We start from the raw sequence: 15,838 nt of genomic DNA, 5'->3' as shown, positions 1-15,838 counted from the left end.
TAAGCCACATGGTAGCATTCACATCTATCAGATTCCAGATCTTACCTTTAGTCTCCCTCAAGGTTGCTTGTGATCAATATATCTATCCAACAGACACATCAGTACAACTGTTTGTCCCTTTCCCATTCAAAGCCCAGTTATCTTTAAACTGGTAAATAGAACCACTAACAATATGCAGTAAAGTTTCTTTTGCTAGACCCTCTTTGCCGAAACTTTGTCATATAATATACATTGCTACCCACTTACCTACTCTATACAACACCTTAGCATACCAATTCTGCAGGGAATTTTCACTAAATCCCATGTCATCTACATCTACCTCAGGAAGGGATTCTCAAAGGTAGCCCTGTCCCCTTTGTACCTCAACAAGTGGCAGATGTTCTACTTCAAAGCAGATGTAACCCCAGGTTCTTTGAAAGATGCCTTTCTTCCTCTGCGGATACCAAGACTGTCCTATGCCTTTCTGCCAATTCTGCTGACGTCCTGAGTTCTTAGCAAGATACAGTCTGTTTTATCATAATGTCACCAGTTCTCCAGTCTGATGAGTTTGCCAACCTTCCCATCTTTTCACTTCTCCCTAACATAGCTTATCAAAAACAGAACCAAATACAGCACCCACATCCCCACCGGGAGATGGTGGGGAATACCGCCACTGCTGGTCCACTGAGCAACCCTTGCAAAGCCAGCAGGCCAAGGCACTTAAGGGAGTCCAGCCCTGGTACAATCTGCGGGCAAGGCAAGAGCCCCCAAAGGGACACTTGCCTACCTGTACACGAATGCCAGGAGCTTGGGGAATAATTGGGAGGAACTTGTCCTCCCGCTTAACACAAATAATTACGATGTCATAGGCATAACGCAAACCTGGTGGGAATCCACCCATGACTGGACCATGGGTATAGACAGGTATACCCTGTACAGGAGAGATCGAGTGGACAAAAGGGGCAGGGGTGTGGCTCTCTATGTCAAGGAGAACTACGCATCACTGCAAGCCAACATTGGTGACCAGGGTGGACAACTGAAGAGCCTCTGGGTTAAAATCCGTGGGGAACATGACACAGAGGACACAATGGTGGCAATCTATTACAGACCTCCCACCCAAAGTCAAGAGCTTGACCAGGAGTTTGCCAGGAAATTGGCTGAGGCTGCATGCTCCAGTTCCATTGTTGTCATGGGAGACTTCAACTACCCTGACATCTTGCAGGAAGAGTACTCAGCTAAATCCAACCAGTCACAAAGCTTCCTCTCGTGCATGGATGACCTCTATCTGACACAAGAAGTCTACGGGCCAACAAGAGGTAAAGCACTGCTTGACCTGGTACTGGCAACCAGGGACGACCTAATCAGTGACCTAACAATCGATGGGAAGCTGGGTGACAGCAACCACGAGCTGATCACCTTCACCACCTGCCATAAAGGTGGCAAGTCAGTCAGCAATACTGAAGTCCTCAACTTCAGGAAATCTGCCATTGACAAGCTCAGGAGGCTTGTCAGTGAGGCCCTAAGGGACCGTGATCCCAAGGGGAGTGGAGTTCAGGAAGAGTGGTTGCTCCTCAAGGGAGTGATGCTCGATGCACAAGCTAACGCTATTCTGTCTTGGAGGAAAGGCAGCAAAGGGGCACAGCAACCCCCTTGGCTCTCCAGGGAACTAGCAGACCTCCTGCGGCTAAAAACAAAGACCTACAAAGGATGGAGGATGGGATCCACCTCCAAGGAGGAATATTCCACACTGGTCCAGACCTGCAGGGAGCAAACCAGTAAAGTCAAGGCTGTGAAGGAACTCCAACTAGCTACAAGTATCAAGGATAATAAAAAGTCCTTTTTTAGACATGTGGGGAGCCGGAGAAAAAGCAAGGGCAACATTGGACCCCTGCTAAACCAGACGGGACACCTGACAACCAATGCCCAGAAAAAAGCCAATCTACTAAATGCGTACTTTGCGTTGGTCTTTCATTAGTCCCATGGGACCCTCCTGCCCATTACGGGACAGGGAGGCCTGGGTGAGGGAGATTCCTTGCCTTCCATCAATGCTGACCTCATGAAGGAACACCTTGAGAGGCTAGACACCTTCAAGTCAGCCGGCCCTGACAATCTACACCCCAGAGTACTCAAGAAGCTGGATAGCATCGTAGCTCAGCCCCTGGCTTGGATCTTCAAGAACTCCTGGCGCTCTGGTGAAGTGCCCAAAGATTGGAAGAAGGCCAATGTAGTGCCTATATTCAAGAAAGGGAGGAAGGTGGATCCGGCAGACTATAGGCCCTTCAGCCTACCTCTATCCCGGGGAAGGTCTTAGAAAAGATTATCAAAGAGGCCATTCTTAACAGACTGGCTGACGCCAACATCCTGAGGGATAGCCAGCATGGGTTTGTTGCACGTAGGTCTTGCTTGACGAATCTTATTTCCTTTTACAACCAGGTGACCTATCACCTGGACACGGGAGAAGAGATTGATGTTGTATATCTTGACTTCAAAAAAGCCTTTGATCTGGTATCCCATGATCACCTCTTGGCAAAACTGGCCAACTGCGGCCTCAGATCCACCGTGATCCGCTGGCTGAGGAATTGACTCCACGGTCGGACCCAGAGGGTGATTGTTGATGGAAGTCAATCATCATGGTGCACTGTGACTAGTGGGGTCCCTCAAGGCTCTGTCCTAGGGCCTATACTATTTAACATCTCCATTAATGATGTAGACATTAGTGTCAGAAGCAGACTAGCCAAGTTCGCTGATGACATGAAACTCTGTGGTAAAGCATCCACATCTGAGGACAGGAGGGTGATCCTGGCAGATCTTGACAGGCTCGTGAAATGGGCGGATGAGAACCTGATGGTGTTTAACATCGAAAAGTGCAAGGTTCTCCGCCTTGGGAAGAAAAACCTGCAGCATGCTTATAGGCTTGGCAGTGCTACGCTGGCTAGCGCTACAGACAAAAGGGTCTTGGGGGTCATGATTGACCACAAGACGAACATGAGCCTTCAATATGATGCTGCAGCTAGTAAAGCGGGCAAAACAATGGCTTGCATCCATAGATGCTTCTCAAGCAAATCCCGGGATGTCATTCTCCCTTTCTACTTGGCCTTGGTGAAGCTGCAGCTGGAGTACTGCGTCCAGTTTTGGGCTCCACAATTCAAAAAGGATGTGGAGAAGTTTGAGAGTGTCCAGAGAAGAGCCACGTGCATGATCAGAGGTCAGGAAAACAGACCTTACAATGACAGGCTAAGAGCTATGGGACTCTTTAGCCTGGAAAAGCACAGGCTCGGGTGATCAGATGGCCACCTATAAGTTTATCCAGAGTGTTCACCAGGATCTGAGGGAACATTTGTTCACTAGAGCACCCCAAGGGATGACTAGGTTGAACAGTTATAAACTATTACAAGACCGTTTCAGACTGGACATAAGGAAGAATTTCTTTACTATCCAAGCCCCCAAGATCTGGAATAGCCTGCCATCAGAGGTGGTTCAAGCACCTACTTTGAACACCTTCAAGAGAAATTTGGATGCTTATCTTGCAGGGATCCCATGACCCCAGCTGACTTCCTGCCCCTGGGGCAGGGGGCTGGACGCGATCTTCCGAGGTCCCTTCCAGCCCTAATGTCTACGAAATCTGTGCAAATGCTGGTTAAACAACTTCTTTAGAGCGTGGCTACTTGCCTGAGGTTCAAACATCTATCACAAAATAGGAAATCTATCTACTAAGAGGAAGCATTGTCCATCTAGGTGGTTCAGCAACAGCTCTCTGAGCTATCAGCTTCAGTTGTGACTATCCTGTCTTATTTGCTTCCTCTGAAGAAACCTAGACTGTCAGAGTACACGTAGCAGCAACCTCCACTATTAATTCTACAGGATTACAATGCATTTTCACAACCCATGGTGTTAAGATATTTGAAAGGCAACACCCAGTGCTTTTTTTCAGGTGACAGCTCCCCTCTTCTACTAGGTTAATAGGACCCAACTGAAGATAACTGCTTGTTAAATCACTTAGAGTAGAATTTGTATGAGCAAAGTTGCAGAAAGAAGAAAAAGAAGAGGGAACAGTTATGTAGTTTATAGTAAATGTTTTCTGCACAGATCCCATGAACTCCCTTCTTCACCACTAATATGGAGCCCTATTCTCAAGGTTCTTATTTTGAAGGAAGAAAGTTTTTGTTGAAGCTACTTTGCCTTTTGTACCCTCATCTACAGTGTTCTGAAGGGCATGTAGGGCAGAGTTGCGCCATAATGAACACTGCTGTTAAGGAATAATCTAGTTTAAATTACATAGGGCACATGCACCACAGAGTGGATTCCACGAGTATAACATCTCAAACCGTCACAAGACTTATGAAATAAGTTAACATTCTTTACAAAGAGACATTATGAGGATACATGCATTCCTCTTGCATTGAAAAAATGCAATGAAAATCACTGGAAATATGATTGATTTATAACATTTAATGACCCTCTCAGATCATACACTCTCCTTTCTATGTTTAATAGTGATTTGGATATTCTATTCCATTTGTCCTAATAAAAGTTATCATTAAAAATAAAAACCAAGGAAAATAGATGTGGGCGGGCAGGGGGAACAGAGCAAGTGAAGTAATCTAGGAACAAAAAGATCTTAGCATACATTAGATCTGTGTAGAAATGAACTGTATAGAAATAAAGCTTATCTGTGATGTAGTGACATCCCCAACCAAATGATAGGGTTAGGTTAGCGTTTTTGGAGGTACAAGGATACTTGTATCATGTGCAAAGGAAAAATTGTTATTCCCAGATGAAGCAAGGCACTGTCTCCAAGAGTTATCATCTGGCAGACTGTAGTAAGAGCATAGGAAAAATGCACTTACCAAGTTTCTAGCAGAGAATAAGCAGCCATTTGAAATATAGTCCCCACTTCTAAGACTAAACTGTATCTAACAATCCAATAAAGCAACAGTAAATGAAAAAACTTATTTTAATGATGTTAAAATAGCCTAACAATTAAAAAAAAATGTATCTCTGAGAAGGAAGCAGTAGTATATTATGTGATGGGTTAAAGTTTAGAAGTCCTTAATAGAAGTCAGTTGTACCAAAGTTTTCATCAAAGACCAAGTAGTTCACAAAGAACAAATTAAATAAACATTTATTTCCTCTTTTGTATTGTAATATGCCTTTGGAGTGCCTAGTAGGTGGAAGTTTTATTGCCCTGGAGAGGCCTGCTACTTAGAATATTGCCTGTTCTGAAGCAGTGAGACCCTTAACCATTTAGTCCCAGTGAGGGGTTGCCTACACAGAAATATTCAGGAAAATTAACCCAGATTAACTGATGGTGTGACTTTGAAGTGGATCACTGATCTCCTGTATAGATACTCTTTTATTCAGAATGGAAGTGGCCCTGCTGACTTTAGCTTACTTCTTTTGAAAGTAGTAGTTCACTTTTCCAAAGTGAAATACGTTCAACTGAATTAAAGTTACTTTAATTTTCAATATGAATATCCACAAAAGGGTTCAATTCAGTTTAATAATCCATTTAAAAATAATCAGATTAACTTTCTAAATGTGTCCATGTTGACAAGCACTCAGAGGCTAAATATGCTTTGTTCCAAGAACACAATCCAGGAGATGAAACAATATGAACATTGTAAGCATCTTTCTTCCCTATTTTGTAGGAAGTAGGAGTTCATACCAAGCACACTACAGTCATTGGAAAAACTGCAACAGATTTCACTGGGTGCATCTACATGTGCAATTAATGCAAAGCAATAAACTCCAGAGCTGTTTGAGCTGGAGTAAACTACTCACAGGCACAGCATCTACACGCATGCCCAGGACAGCAGCAATTTGAGTCAGGGCAAAGCAGACCCCCAGCTGGCTGGGCTGACCAGCCACAATTTAGTCCTGTGGTCAGCATTTACACATGATTTTCAGTGGAGTTAATTAGTTTACTGCGCCCTAATCCAGCCCACTTGTAGATGAAGATACCCTACTGTTGAGCTAATTTGTCTACTCCACAGTAAAGCATACTAGTAGATGCACCCACTGTGTATTAGATCAAGTCCTTAATTATATGTCTGTTCTATACTAGCTTATTATAGGTCTTTTAAATCTTGCTCTAGAACTGAGAATGAACTTTTCCTCTGATAGTGCAGAAGAGTGAAGCCAGCTAGTTCTGTATAAGTATGGCAGCTGCAGAACTGAACCTTTCAGACATGCAGAGGACAGGACAGCACAAAAATCTGAGCTGTCAAATAAAAGAAGTATGTCTAAAATATTTGGACTTTTGGGAAAAGGCAAACACTCTGAATTAATTTAAACTGTTGAAGGTTTATTTTTTATTGAATTGCGTGATCAAAATTGTTTTTATTTTTATGTGAAAGAATGCATATTTTTTTCCAAAACACCACCCAGAATGTGCCACTGGTGAATTTGAAAGATCCCTAATGCCTGTACAAATAGAGAGTTCAGCTGAAATTTGTAAACTAGAGATCATACAACTTAAGGAATTTGTTTGTTCAGCCTACATTCTCCAAAACATCAAAATTACAAAATCCTTTCATTGTGATGTGTCAGGTTACAGCAAAAAACAAGCTGGATTTTTAAATGATAAAACAAATTGTAATTTGTTTTTGTAGTAGAAACAATTTTCAAGTGTTATCATTAAATACCAATCATTGACACTTATATATATGCGTATACCTACGCACACTCACATGGACACGTACATATCCATTCAGTCTAGATGGAAAAGTGCATTAAAATGTGTCACTGACTTTTATAATATTCCTTTAATGTAGCTTTTAAAATAAAGTTGCAAACAGTCAGTGGTTAGGAAATTTCTGAATTGTAGTTACCTGTGCAATCCTACACTATTCAGAGTGACCTAGACAAATTGGAGGATTGGGCAAAAGAAATCTCATGAGGTTCAAAAAGGACAAGTGCAAAGTCCTGCACTTAGGACACAGCAATCCCATGCATCAGTACAGGCTGGGGGCTGACTGCCTGGGCAATGGCTCTGCAGAAAAGGACCTGGGGGTTACAGTGGAAAATAAGCTGAACATGAGCCAGCAGTCTGCCCTTGTTGCCAAGAAGGCTAACAGTATACTAGACTGCATTGGTAGGGGTGTTGCCAGTAGGTCAAGGGAAGTGATTATTTCCCTCCATTCAGCATTGGTGAGGCCACATCTGATGTATTCTGTTCAGTTTTGGGCCCCCCACTGCAGAAAGGATGTGGAGATATTGGAGAGAGTTCAGTGGAGGCCAAAAAAAATGGTGAGGCGGCTGGGGGACATGACTTATAAGGAAAGACTGAGGGAACTGGGCTTATTTAGCCTAGAGAAGAAAAGCCTGAGCCTTCAACTACATGCAGCCTTCAACTGCATGAAGAGAGGTTCAAAAGAGGATGGAGCTAGACTGTTCTCGGTGGTGGCAAATGACAGACCAAGGAACAACGGTCTCCAGTTGCAGCAAGAGAAGTTTAAGTTAGATGTTAGGAAGAATTTTCTCACTTGAAGGGTAGTAAAATACTGAAACAGATTACCCAAAGAGGTAGTGGAAGCTCCATCCTTGAAGGTTTTCAAAACCTAGCAAAACAAAGCTTTGGCAGGGATGATCTAGTTGATGATCTAGTTGGGAGTGGTCCTGCTTTGAGCAGGAGCTGGACTACATGACCTCCTGAGGTACCATCCAACCCTAACTTTCTTTGATTCTATAAGGCAACCTTAATAATAAGCAGTGCTACTAACCCTGCCTAAAATATATGGTTTTGGAAAAATTATATATATTAGAAATATTTCCAGGTATAGGTGAGAATTAAGGACTACTAGAAAGCTTTGTATTTTTGGTGACAAAATACAAATGTGCTTGTGTTTTGTAAATGGAATAAGCTATGGGAAAAAAAACCCACACCTTTGGGATGGATGTGATGAATACAGATTCTTCAACTGTGAGCACCTGAGTCAAAGTTTATAACTAATTTTCTGTTTGCTGTTTTATAAAGATATAGATGAATGTGCAACAGGAGCCCATAATTGCAGGGCAGATCAAGCATGTGTCAATTTAAGAGGGTCATTCAGATGCCAGTGTCTCCCTGGTTTCCAGAAACGAGGAGAACAATGCATTGGTAAGTGTACTAGCATAAACCATGTTCTTTGGCTATGTAGGTTAATTTTCAGACTTCATAAATACCTTGCCACATAGTTTTGATAGATTGTGGGAGAACAAGTAAATAATTTCTAGTGGATAGAGCTAGCAACTATTTTAAGCATACTGTATTCTGAACTTTGAATTGAGCTTCCAACAAAAAATTACTTAGCTATTTATGTTCTGCCTTACTTGTACTGGGTAGTACCCAGTGGCCCCAGATACAGTCACAAGCCCCTTGTAAGTGAATGAGAGTCTTTCCATTGATTTCAGTGGAATGCAGCATTCCAGGCCTAGGCACACTGTAGAAACACATAGAAAGACCCAGTCTGAAGAGCTTACTTTCACAATAGAATTCTGTTGCACTTATTTATTTGCATAAAACAAACCAGTGGAAACTCTGGGCCCAGAGGTATCAAATTTATCACACATTAACCACTGTCTTTAGCTCTTAGTGCCAGGAGTAGGGGCTGGAGAATGATCTATTGACACCACTGGGATCATTATAAGCCCAAATACATAAAAGGACAGTATTTGTGCAATCAGACTGCAGCACTTCTGCCAATATAGTGATATACTAAACCACGTTGTTCAGTTATATCTTACACAGTCCAATCTCCTCCAGGAATATTCTGAAAAATAGTGGCCTGAAAAGATATGCAAAGATGCTATCTTTCTGAACCTGCAGTTCTTACTGAGCACCTCTTAAATCTTGACTTCTGTGGAAGTTGCCCTTTCATAAGGGATTGGTCTTAGGCTCTGCATTTATCACATGTATGAGAACACGTGTGAAATCAAATCAAACATGATGAACCCAATACAACCTCTACAAGATGCAACATTTGTATAAGACAAGGTGAGGGAAAGGCATTTTCAAGCCCTCAAAATAACAGAGACAAGACAAAAAAGGTGTTCTCCAGTGTTTCACAGATCAGGAGTTTTGCAGTTGAAAGTTTTGCAAATTCTCTAATCTCTGTTTAGAAGGCTTGCTAAGATTCAAGCAGTCCCCTTAGAGGGATTACTGAGAGGGAAGAATGGGTAATATCAGTATCTGTTTGGTTTTAAATGCTTGGTAAAAAAAGAAGTCTGTACACCTTTTCTTTCAGGGTCTGAACCAGAGCCCATGGAAATCAATGGAAAGACTCTTAATCACTTCAGTGGGCTTTGGATCGGGTGCTTGACAAACAGATTTCTGTAAACAGAGCTCCTTCCAATACTTGTTAGTTTTATGTGGAGGAGTAGGATGAGTAGTTTGGAATGTAGGTACGGGAATACTTTTGACAGGTTGTTGATACATGTAAAAATGTTACGTTTTCACTAGAATGTAAGAGTAGGCATAATGTATTCCATTGTGCAGTTAGTTACTCCTTTTAATATCAGCTGAGCTAGAGTACTACTTAAAGGTTTAATAGGAAACATATTGCAACCCTGACAGTAACAAATCCGCATGGCACAACTTAGTTTTTTCGTGATTTATGTATAATTAACATCTTTAGAAGAAGAAATTCCTCCTACATCTGTCTAAACCAAGACGGGCTGATGAAGTGAAGAAGGATATATCACTAATGTAGGTCAAAATAGAATATATCGTAAAAATAATGCTACAGTCTGTAGTGTCAGCACTTCAAAATGAAACCCATCTTTTGAGGCTTTGTAATACCTCAGCCAAAAATATTCCTTTGGGACTAAATCTTGCTATAGACTCTCAACAGGGAGGAAATGTTTCTCTGAAGTTGGAGTGAAATTGCTCCAGATTTTTTTTGGCTTGAAGGCTGGTTAGGAAGGGGGGGGGGCAGAGGTGGAAACCTAGTTCTAATTCTTTTTTTTTACTTTTAATTTAATCTAGAAACCTGAGTGATCTTTTTATACTTTAATTTGTTTTTGTTAAAGTCATGTGTTCAGATATAGCAAAGATGTTATTTTCTGAAAAATGGGGGCTGCAAATGCAAGGTAACACTTTCAGCAACATTGCTTCAAACACACATTTGACTGTATTGATCAGCTCTTACTAACCTAAGGCATCTTATAGCCTGTTACAGAATCACATGTACACACAAAAGATGTACCCTATTCCTCCAAGCAAAATCCCCATGAATTAGAATCCTGTCTTGCAAACATTCAGACATACGAGTAGCTCCACAGAACTCAATCCCACGCCTAAATTTGTATCATCAGGGCTTTAAATAGCCATTGCATGTTTGTGAGGATGAGTGTAGCAGATTCATGCCCCAGGGGTGGCCTTGAGGCCTCCTGGTACAGCTACTGCTGTGGCTGCTGCCCAGCTCCCTCTCTAATGTTGCCCTCCCTTAATTGCTCACCCACCATGCCTTACTGTTATTGAGGTTAAATAAGGGAGGCTACCCATGGGCTTTAGACAAAGAGCCTAAATCCAGTCAATGAGTCCCTCCCAGGCCCTACTACTTTCAATGCTAAATAGGCTCTCTCATCCTGGCAGTGCCCCTGCAGGGCATCTGTAGCCTTATGGCCAAATTGTGCAGCTGCATTCCTGCGCTACATCACCCCTCAAGCCTCACAGGTGTTATCATTTCAGATGTTAGCTTTTCTTAGCCCCTCTCAGGACTCTCAGACCCTCTGGGTCTCTCCACCTTGTTTCTCTGGGTCCTCAGACCCCTCACCCCTCATGCAGTCCCTCTTGGAGACTGTATACCTTCTCATCCCTCGCTTCAACTCTCGTTGGCTGGTAGGTCCTCTGTTCGGTTTCCTGGCTAGTCCCTTCTCTGAGCTGGGAAGCTCCTGGCTAGTCCCTTCTCTGAGCTGGGAAGCCCTTTGTACACCGCTTAGCCCCTTCTCTAGGCTGGTGGGCTCTGTTCCCTTGTTCAGCCCCTCCTCTGGGCTGGGGAGCCCTCTATGCCTCACTCAGCCCCTTCTCTGGGCTGTAGGCTCTATACCCTTGCCCTCTATACCCCACTCAGCCCCCTCTCCATGGGCTGGGGAACACTCTATATCCCTGCTCAGCCCCTTCTCTGGGCTGGAGAATTCTCTGTAAGTCTTGGGCCTCTTTCCAGCAGGGCTCAAGGCTTATAACTCCAGCAATAATACCAACATAAAACAAAGGCACTTTGTTTGCATAAACCATTTCTTCTCTGCCCCCAAGGAATATTCTCTGGCTCCCAGGCCTGCAGAGTCATTCTGCTTCCCCTACCTTCTTGGGCCCTACAGGAGTCCTTCTGCCATGCTGCAGAGAGCTCCTCTCCTCAGGCTGTCAGGGCTAGGCTCCCTGACCAGCTCAGGCACTGGGCTAATCTAGTCCCAGCCTGGCCCTCTGCCAGTCAGGTAAACCCCAATCAGCCCCCACACCACCTGGAAGCTACCTCTCAGGCAGCTTCTCCCCACAAAACAGCAAGCACACCACCGTATCCTCCTACAATGAGGTTCTCTAAAAACCAGAGATGGAAAGACTGCTGAGTCTTCTGGTCCTTCCCTCTTCTACTTCATGAATTCTCTCTGCTATAAAACAGTTGTAATGAAAACCATTACAATAGTGAAGGCTGCAAACTGGTTTTCAACCTAAGCCCATTTTTTCACTTTTCACTGCCTAAACACTGGTTAGGATCTGGCCTCAGAATATAAATACTAAGTTTGTGTGAAGAGGGTTAACTAATATTTAATATTAAGTGAAAAAAGTAATGCTTTCCCATTATAAAAACTCTTGGCTTCCTTTTAAAGCACATCTACAGTGGAAACAGCTGGAGGTAGGAAATTCAAAATTTGGCATGGAAATGGGAAGTTCCTTTCTTCATTTCAGTGAAAACCAGGGTTTATTTGACTGAAAGCCAAGCCGCTATGAAAAAAACTGACATTCTGTTCATGCACAAGATGCTGCGTGGTTTTTTCTGACTACGCTCAAGGGCACAGCCTAAGGAAGATTGTGCATATGCATGCGTGGCCAGTTTAGCTAGTAGGAGAAAGTGTTTTGCAGATCCACATGAGCTGAGGCAGGAACTCCAGCAGCTCCATGCACACCATCTAAAGTGCAAAAAGATTAAGGCAGAGCTGTTGTGCACTTTATGTAGTTTGCACGCTCCAGTGTACCTTAGGAATGCCAGAACTGGGACAGGCAGCATACTACCGTACCTTAAACTATGGTTAACCTGCATGAGCGAGGTAATACTGCCTGAGATAGCACTGACTTCACTCATGCAATCTGATTTTCCTTCACACAGTTGAAGAAAACAGCTACAGGCTTGCAGCTGGTAGCTTAGTGGTACTTACTTCAGAAAGAACGTAAGAGAGTTTAAGAGAGGGGAATGGCCAAGAGGTATAGCTGTGGGGTTATGGAGCCCACGTCTCCATAGAACTCTAGTACCCCACTTCTTTTCCATGCCTAATCTCTGTTGTCTATGTAGACAGATCACATACCCCTGTCATCCTTATACATTCTTGCACATAGAAAAGAGAAGGATTTAGGTTCTTTAAAGAGACCAAAAGATATTAAGCATTAATTTGTTACTCTGCTTTTGCACAGAAAAGGAGTATATGAACCACATTTAGTATCCTGGTTGTCATTAGGTCTGGTTAAGAAGTGATCAGGAAGCTTGCTCTGAGTTTCAGAACCAAAATAAGGCATGTGATAGTCAACAAAAATTAATAGCTTTCAATACCATACTATACCATAGCCACCAAATAAAGGAGGGCCTTTATATATATTGACACCACATTGGCTGAACAATGACCATAGAAAGATTTGGACAAATATTACTCCATGAATGGAAAGGGAACAGTGCTGCTCCCATTAAATTTAGCAAGAGTACACTCTAGCTTTATATTAGCTCCTTTCTTTTTTACTTCCTTATTCAGATCTAATTAACTTTGCATTTCATTTGGACAGAAGCTGGCAGCAATAAACTGTTGTGATTAATCTGTGCTAACATTTTTTACTGGTTTGCTCTTGTTGTAATACAGACATCGATGAATGCACCCTCCCTCCATATTGTCACCATAGATGTGTGAACACTCCTGGGTCCTATTATTGCCAGTGCAATCCAGGATTTCAATTAGCATCCAACAACCACACTTGTGTAGGTAAGCACTTTCCTGGGTATCTTTATATATGATTCTGTCTGGTTTAGAAAAACAAATACTGGCATACCGTTGTGTTTTTAAACTATCTTTCATCATCATAAGTTACTAAATAGAATATTTGAAAAAACTCATACCTCTTTCTAGACTTAGAAGCTTTTCTGGAACTGGCCCAAGTAAATCTTGGGGAACATAAATTTCTTGGACACAAACATGGAAATTTGCTTTGAAAATGGATTATTGTATTGGCAAGCCGGCTTCTGTATGCCATAAGTTTGGTTCTTTGAACATCAGGGATTGAAATTCATTATTTAAGCTTAAGCCAAATTTTCCTTTCAACTGTGTTGGTTTTATAGTAATGCTTCACTGGCTTTGATGGAGTTACTCCTGATTTACACCAGTCCAAGTAATAATCAGGCCCTATATCTGGAAACTAGAAGAAGTATTTATTCTCTGTAGCACATGATTAATATAGCGATAACAGAATACAGGTCTTTCCATCTCAAATACGAACCTTTGAGAAGTAATTTGAAACCTAAAACTGAAGGAGTTAGGGAATCATATTCAGACTTTTGTAAGTAAATTTCTGAGGGAGGTCTGATAGTTGATTGCGACAGAGTTTGACAAAATCAACAAGATTATTATTATTGACTCAAAGTCTTCTAATAACTAAAGGAGGATATTGGGCTGCAAAGAGGTTTGCTTAACAAGGTGCAAGCTACTTCCAGATGACTGTTTCCATAGTAAATACTTAGTAAAGGAAAGTTATTTCTAAAAATTAAACATATAAGCAGGATGATTTTTCATGGGTCAAGAATATATTTATTTCTATACATGGGAAAATCTAGTCCATTTACCAAAGAAGCTATGAAGAAGGAACATATGTTTCCATATAATCTGTTATTGTATGGGTTCAGATTCTGAGAGTTTGGGAGGAATCTGTTTTCACTGAATATAGCTAAACTAATGGTTATTTAAATACGTAAGAAAAATATTCCTTGATTTTGAGCACCTGTATTACACTAAGCATTCTTCTGGAGCTGTAACAACAATAATCTCTGAAGAAATGTTCTTTAGAAACCATGGGCTCTCTCTCTCTCCTCCCCTACTAGAGAGGGAAATTGAATGCTTTTAGAACTGTGATGAGGACTGGGGATGGAAAAGGCACAGTCCCTGGTTTCTAAAGAACATTTCTTTAGAGGTCATTGTTGTTATAACTCCAGAAGAGTATCAGATAGCATCTCCATCCATTGACCTTTACCAACCTGGAAGTATAAGCTGTCCTATCTCAAGAGGTAACTTCACAAATATATGTCAGATGTTACAACTGTAACTGTTATACATCACATCTTTACTGGAAACATACGTGTGGAACAATTTCTCTAGAGAAAAATATTCACAAGTTGAATTTTCCACCTTTTCACTTAGTGCTTCTGATAATATTGTTTTCATATAAACTTCACTACATTTTTGCTAAAAGCTAACTAAAGAAGCAATATATAAGCATTCTCCCCTATTCATTTTAAACTAGAAGCCTTCATAAATCATAGATGCCAAATATTTTACTCCTGACTTTAACTTTAGCTGATTCTAACAGATTCTTTGAATATAGTGAAGAGCTTTGTCAGTTGTATTAGTATCTGCAGATAGCTATTGCTGACATAATTCGCAAGGATTTGAAAATTCTACAGAAAAAATAGAGAAAAATTAGAATTACAGTAATGATGGTTTCTTACAAAATGCATCAAAAAGTGAATGGGAAGCCTTTTCTCTTTCACTGTTCCTCTGTATGCACTTAAAGTCAACAGTATATGAAAAATAAGTATTAAAGACTCCAGATAAAGATACTGAAATTTCATGTTCACAAACTTTCCATTGAAAATGCCTTCCTTCTCTTTTCAAACTGCAGTGTCCTCACATATGTTCTTAAGATGGGCATATCATGGAAAGAATCTAACATAGAAAAATGCCTTCCCTCAATATGGTCTATGCCTTGGAGCATTGCAAAACTCTCTACTTGTCTCAAAGGCGCATGTTATAATTGTAATGGAATTTAAAAGAACAGATTTTAGAAGTAATAAATAGCTCAGATAAATCTTAACCACTGCCTGCTGAGAGGTCTTATCAGTATGTGTTCCTTATATCAATTATTTATAGACTTGGCATTTCATACCTGAAAAAAGATGCTGGAATGTGAAGTTTAATAGCTTCACTAAACATTTTGGAAGAGTTCATTACACATTAGAATAACTCTCATTCCTGGAAAAATATTCCAGTTTTTCTGCAAGGAATGAAAAGCACAGATCTGACATTGTTCCAGCAGCTGCAGAGTCTACTGAGATAGTTTACTGGGCTGCAGAACAAAGCACCAAAACTACAACTAATCCACTTAATCAGTTTAATTACCAGATTCAAAGAGCTCAATATGGATAAAGATATGTAATCTCTCCTTTCAGACATAAACGAATGCGATGCCAATAACCCATGTGCGCAACAATGTTACAATATACTTGGTTCTTTCATCTGTCAATGTAATCCAGGATTTGAGTTAAGCAGTGACAGAATCAACTGTGAAGGTAATCTGCTCTCTTCTACATAATGTGTTAACAGAAAGATTCTTGGAACATAATAAATACCATTTCTCTCTTTCTGTAATTTTTCTGAAAAACAATTCTGTGAATTAATGAGGTTTGTTCAAGTT

At 41.2% G+C, this 15,838-nt stretch overlaps 1 protein-coding gene and 1 long non-coding RNA gene across 2 annotated transcripts in view; one reads left to right on the top strand and one right to left on the bottom strand.

Annotated features, from left to right (window-relative positions):
• The window catches only part of LOC149873699 (uncharacterized), a 258,851-nt gene that overhangs the window by 210,973 nt on the left and 32,040 nt on the right, over positions 1 to 15,838 (bottom strand). The window lies entirely within an intron of this gene.
• Positions 1 to 15,838, top strand: part of EFEMP1 (EGF-like fibulin extracellular matrix protein 1) — a 94,077-nt gene that overhangs the window by 67,285 nt on the left and 10,954 nt on the right. Inside the window, exons 5-7 of the mRNA XM_090049843.1 lie at positions 7,955 to 8,077; positions 13,021 to 13,140; positions 15,594 to 15,713. Coding sequence (XP_089905969.1) covers positions 7,955 to 8,077; positions 13,021 to 13,140; positions 15,594 to 15,713 — 363 coding nt within the window. The remainder of the gene's footprint in view (positions 1 to 7,954; positions 8,078 to 13,020; positions 13,141 to 15,593; positions 15,714 to 15,838) is intronic.

This window comes from Crocodylus siamensis, chromosome 1 (genome assembly GCF_052110815.1).
Source record: "Crocodylus siamensis isolate JL-2025a chromosome 1, ASM5211081v1, whole genome shotgun sequence".
Lineage (NCBI taxonomy): Eukaryota > Metazoa > Chordata > Crocodylia > Crocodylidae > Crocodylus > Crocodylus siamensis.
This window is presented reverse-complemented; position numbering and strand designations above follow the sequence as displayed.